The following is a 5,562-nucleotide window of genomic DNA, read 5'->3' on the forward strand; positions in this document are numbered from 1 at the left end:
CTGCTGAAACAGACTTTCAGCCTCCCATTATATCATTATATGTCAATATATAATACAAGTTTGTATTAAATTAAAATTAATCTTGATTTAAAAGTAATATTATACTACTGGGGAAAGCTACAACAGAACGTGTGAAGCAAAAGTAGGTTTACCTTCAGTAAGTATTCCCACAGACACGATCTCCCCAGGTGGAGAGCCATGATACCAGTATCTCAATATAGTGGCTATCGCATGAGCAGCTAACATTCCTACCCAGTGGCAGGCCCGGGAACTCAGTGAACTCTGTGCAGACAGCAATTCTGAATGGATCCATTCACTACCAACAAAAAAGGGAGAGGGAAATCAGGAAAAAAAACCTAAGATGACTGCCGGAAGAGTAGTTTTCTAGGGGAAAAACGAACTAAACCTGAGGGAAGAAAATAATTACTTGCCGAAGGCAAGGCATTTAAAGATAGAAAAACGGGTTTTATCACAAAGTGGTTCAAAAGGTAATGACAAGCACTACTTGTATGGCAAAGTTAGGTCATTTAGTCAAGTCATAACTTCTATTATTATTGTTTATATGTATTACTGTCTTATGTAACCAAGCCATGAACCATAATCCCCCTGTGCTAAGCACAGTACAAGAATAAAACAACAGAAATGCCTGCTGTTCAGTGAATGTGAGGTTTAGACCAGAGTGAGAGCTCCACATAGCCAGGCTTGAGCGTATGCCACATCTCCTGCCCTCTCACTCCACACATCCTTTCTCTGCTGCTTTTCTTTCCATAAGAAGCTATCGAGCTGCCAGCTCTGTCCTTTTTACATATGTTAACAGATTGTCTACTTTGTGAAACTGATTAGAGTGCTCAGGCCCTATGTTCAATGGAATTCAGGTACTTTAAGACATACATATATGTTTAGTATTATACCACAGTTTAATGATTGGATTCAATAATCTTAAAAGTCTTTTCCAGTCTAAGTAACTCGGTGGAAGTTTGTTCATGCACACTAGACATCCAAGTCACTATCTGGTCATTCATTCCTTCTTACAGGCTGCTCATGATATGACAGAAGAGAAATACACTTAATATGTAGGAAAATACAGTTTCAAACAATATTGGCACAAGAGTCAGAACTATGTATAGCATTATGAACTACTCAACTTCTTTAGTAGCCTGAGCAGTTCAACCTGAGTTTTCTTCTATGTGCAGCACTACCCAGTAGAGACAAATCTTGAGATGAAAATCTTTTCTTGATGTTAATTATACAGTACAGATAAACACTGATTAAAAGCAGTTATCCAGTTTTACTTTTAGAAAATAAATCTGTACTGTACCTATCATAAATCATATTCAACAGAGGACGAGAAAAATTAGCTGGGCCCCAAACAGCAGAATCATATCCATGAAGTTTTGCATGTGACAAATCAATGTAGTTACAGCCAGTAATATTGCCCCAAACAATCACATCTTTAACTCCTGTAACAGAGGAAAATACACATTAATGAAGAGACAAATACTTTCACAACGTAGGCTGGACTTGATGACCTTCAGAAGTCCCTTTCAAGATGAATTATTCTTTAATTCAGTGTCCTGCCTTGATAGCAGAAATTATTTGATCTGAAAAAGGTAAAAAGTTCTCCATAACACATGAAACCTCATCACAAACTGAAAAAGGAACTTTAATTTATATCAAGTTATCGTACATAACAGACAAAATCTAGTAAATACGTAGCTGTTAAAAATCAAAATAAATCTAACTGCAACTGCAAAATGCCTAATAGTTAAAAAAAACCCCAAACACCTACCTGCTTTGGAGCAAAAGGAATTTCTCAAATAACCTGCTGACAGGGTGTTCAGCCTATTAACTTACTTTTCTATTTTATCAGCCTCCAAAATATTTAGGCTTGTCATTGATGACCAGTTCAACACTGAAATAATCCTGGTGCTGGGCAGGCTGTCGGAGCACACCTTTGCTAATGCAGTGCAGAACTGGGCAAATATAACCAAGCTATAACAATTGATCTGAGGAAGAAAGCTAATTAACCCAGAAATAATACTACAACACAGTTCTACAACATGCTTGTTATCTGCATAACAGTACGTTGTCATGTTTATTCACAGCTAGTTTGCATGTCTCCAAAATAACAATGCACTGTCAAGTGCAAATGCAATCTCAAAACCCTAGTTCCTGAACTGCAACTCAGCTCAGTGTATTTTCAGCATGAAATACACACCAGAATGGCATCACTGTGGCCAAGACTTAGCAAAAGAAAAGACATTCATGGGATCAGGCACAGACTCAGAGAGCCGTAAGCACGGAGAATTGCAGCACCTGCTAGTCATACCCTGGCATTCTGTACAGTTGTGCAATTCCGTGGGTGCGCTGCTGCGCTTCCATTTCTGCATGTACATCAGCTGTGCTCTGCAGTGAAGTATGTACTCTCAGGGGTGTTCATCCCCTGAATTCCCCAAAGGCTACCAGAACACATAAATATTCACCTGCTGCATCCATATTCAGCTTCCTGGCCAGCATGGCTTTAGCTGCACTTTCCCAGGATGCTGCAACAGCAATGACATTCTCAGGCTTAATGGATGGGCCGTATGTCATAATCATCATCGCCTTCAGGTTTACAAAGGTTTTCCCTGATGAAATTACTTTGACCTCACTCTTGGCGTTCTTCTCAATCAAGGGAGCGTACACTTGACAGATCTCACTCACTTCTCTGATGCAGTCCTCAAGGGACTGGACTTCACAATTTAAGAGGACATCATCAAGAACAATGACAACATCTGCTTGAATAAAAGCCTCATCTCTTTCACTGTGCTGTGAAATACTGCGGAGAAGCGGGAACGCCATGTCTTCAGCTTCCATTACAATACCACAAAGAACTTCCTTAAACTGATCGGTGTCAAGCAAATGGATACTGATTTCTGTGGTCATCCCAAACACTTCTCCATTTGCCAACAGAGGGATCAGCTGATAACAGATGGGAGCTGATGCGCTGAAAAGAGAAGGATATAGAAAAATTATAGTTGACCACTAACCATTGCTTGTTTGGAAGTATTACATAAACACAAATACCTTTCTTTTGTGTTTGATTATGCTTAAATAGATCATTAGCTTGGATCCTTTATTGCTCTTTCTGACATTTTAACAGGTTAACAATTAAAATAGTTGGGTTCTCCTTTCTTCTGAGGATTTTTTCATCCTATACGTTTCAGTTGACACTATCACCTGAAAATTGCTGTCTTTAAAGAACCACAGTTTTTTTAAGGTGCTCTGTTAGGACTACCAGAAATACAGAAATTTCTAAAGCTAGAACTGCAAAAGATTCTTTACGTATTTAAACATTTCCAAGAACATTTAATGCAAGATAGCTGCTGTACAAAAATCCTATTTTGTAAATGTAAATATTTTGTCTAAATGTCATCTGTTTACATCCTTCACTTAAATTGGTGCAACGCTAAGCAAAAGTAGAAATAATTTCTAAATTACATACTGAATGTTCATAGCGAGGGGCACAGAACCTAACTTAAATCATCAAATTACAGGAATTTGTGTGTAACTTCATATGGTTACACCTGTTGTATGTGTTAGGAAAAAGTGCATTCTTCTGAAGCTGAGTAAAATTTCAAAGATATTCGTTATACTCTCACCTGGTGATCCAGATCTGCAAAGGCTTGATAAGACTTTTAATTTCTTGCTCCTCTTTTTCAATTTCAATATGTGCCTGCAGGTTCTCCTCAGCAATGTCTAACATTTCCTCACTCAACATCATGGAGGTGATGCCATAATACTGCTAAGAACAAAAAATAATGATCTCTAAACAAATGACAACCCAAACATGGCAAGGTAACATTAGAAATAATAGTTTTATTTTACATTTGAAGAAGGAATAAAGAACAACTTTATAAGAAAATGTAAAATATGAGTTTACAGTATTAAAGGCAGCTCATTACCTGAGCATATTCCAGAAAATCATTAACTCCTCCCAGAAGCAGACCCTTCCCTCCACGGTCCAACAGTTCTCTCCAAATGATAGGAGACCGTCTATGTTCCCATCCATTCCTTTCACAAATGTCACGAAGCCACTGCTAATGTAAACACCCCCGACAAAAGGTTTTAATACTTTTTTGCGTTTGGTAACATTTAACTGTTACAGCTATAAACAGTCTTATTATTTCTTCTCAATACATAAATGGGAGGTGCTTCACAACTTAAGTACCAGTGTGAGCAAAATGGGGGAACAATACAAAGCAAGGCATGTGATACACTGTGATACCTCAAAAGAGCCAAAGGTCCTACTTATGCTTGATTTTACTGCTGTCATTTTGCTCAGTTGTCTCAGTGGTACTGAAGACAGAGATGTTGCGAAGCAGCAAGTAATCTGAAGATTCCTATACAGCTGCAGAAAGTAAGTAAGCTGCAGAGGTTAATTCTTATTCACTTAACTGTTTGAGTTACTTGGCTGAGGTGTCAAGCAAAATATAAGAGGTAATAAACACCACAATACTGTCTATCTCATGAAGTAATACTGCATTTTTTTGCAGTTCTTTCTAGGAACTACAGCGTAGACATGGCCACACGTCTACAACAAAAGTTCTCAGAAAGGCTCATCCACATTGTAAACAACTATATGAGATGTTACTTCCATTGCAATTCAAAGCCCTTGATTGCCAGAAATACTCTTGACAAGTAACAACTAAATACTCTTGACAAGTAACAACTCTGAAGGCACGTGCAATTACAGTGTGAAAAAGATTTAGAGGTTGAGTAGGCATTCATATATAATAAAAACAACTTTGAACTTCTTACTGACAAAACACAGCTTTAGCCTGGCCCACACTTTGTGCTCATCTTCTGTGCTAAGACCCACAACATTCAAACCTTTCCTCTGCCTGGCTCTTGTAGCCAAAGCTGCTCCTGCAGCACTTCTACTCACGTATCAAAATGCTAATACATGAGAAAAGACATACTACAGGTATGCACAGTTGTTGCTTTGCAGGGCACTAGGGCATTTACCAATGACATAGAATCACAGAACAGCTTTGGCTGGAAGGGACTTTCAAGAGACTTTCAAAGAGGCCTTTTCCTAGCCCCATCAACACCACTAAACCACACCGGACATGATTTACAACCTCTTACCTCCCACCTGTCAGGGTGCTGCGTGATCTTGTGAACCCTGAAGTCTGGCAAGTTAGCCTGGAGGTAGTCAGCCAGGAGCTCAGCTTTGGCATAGTGAGGGCAGTTTGCCTGACCTGTGAACACAGCCGCGACACCACAGGTGGAAGATTTTGTGACATTGACTGATAACGGCTCAACAGCCCAAACGTTTTTTCAGTCGTTCCAATTAAAAGAAGAATCTTACGTAACCAGCACCCCCTAAGTTCCCAGAAAGTAACAGGACAAGTATGCGAGCCAGCAAGAAGGGATAACTTTGGAGGTGAAACCGCGTCTGAGGAGGCCAGCCCGCAGAGACAGCGGCAGGGAGCGGCAGGAGCCTCCCAGACGGGACCAGGGCAGGAGGCTCGCTCTACAGCCGCGTGCCGTACGGACACCGGCTCCAGGCGGACTAGA

The 5,562-nt window shown here is 39.8% G+C and overlaps 1 protein-coding gene across 1 annotated transcript in view; it reads right to left on the minus strand.

The window, feature by feature from the left end:
* MDH1B (malate dehydrogenase 1B, NAD (soluble)) overlaps positions 1–5,301 on the minus strand; it is a gene marked incomplete at its 5' end in the record, with an annotated part of 9,222 nt that extends 3,921 nt beyond the window's left edge. Inside the window, 6 exons of the mRNA XM_009869249.1 lie at positions 153–316; positions 1,319–1,460; positions 2,484–2,986; positions 3,642–3,784; positions 3,945–4,079; positions 5,131–5,301. Coding sequence (XP_009867551.1) covers positions 153–316; positions 1,319–1,460; positions 2,484–2,986; positions 3,642–3,784; positions 3,945–4,079; positions 5,131–5,301 — 1,258 coding nt within the window. The remainder of the gene's footprint in view (positions 1–152; positions 317–1,318; positions 1,461–2,483; positions 2,987–3,641; positions 3,785–3,944; positions 4,080–5,130) is intronic.
* Between the last annotated feature and the right edge of the window lie 261 nt (positions 5,302–5,562).

Source organism: Apaloderma vittatum, unplaced genomic scaffold (assembly GCF_000703405.1).
Source record: "Apaloderma vittatum isolate BGI_N311 unplaced genomic scaffold, ASM70340v1 scaffold17545, whole genome shotgun sequence".
Classification (NCBI taxonomy): domain Eukaryota; kingdom Metazoa; phylum Chordata; class Aves; order Trogoniformes; family Trogonidae; genus Apaloderma; species Apaloderma vittatum.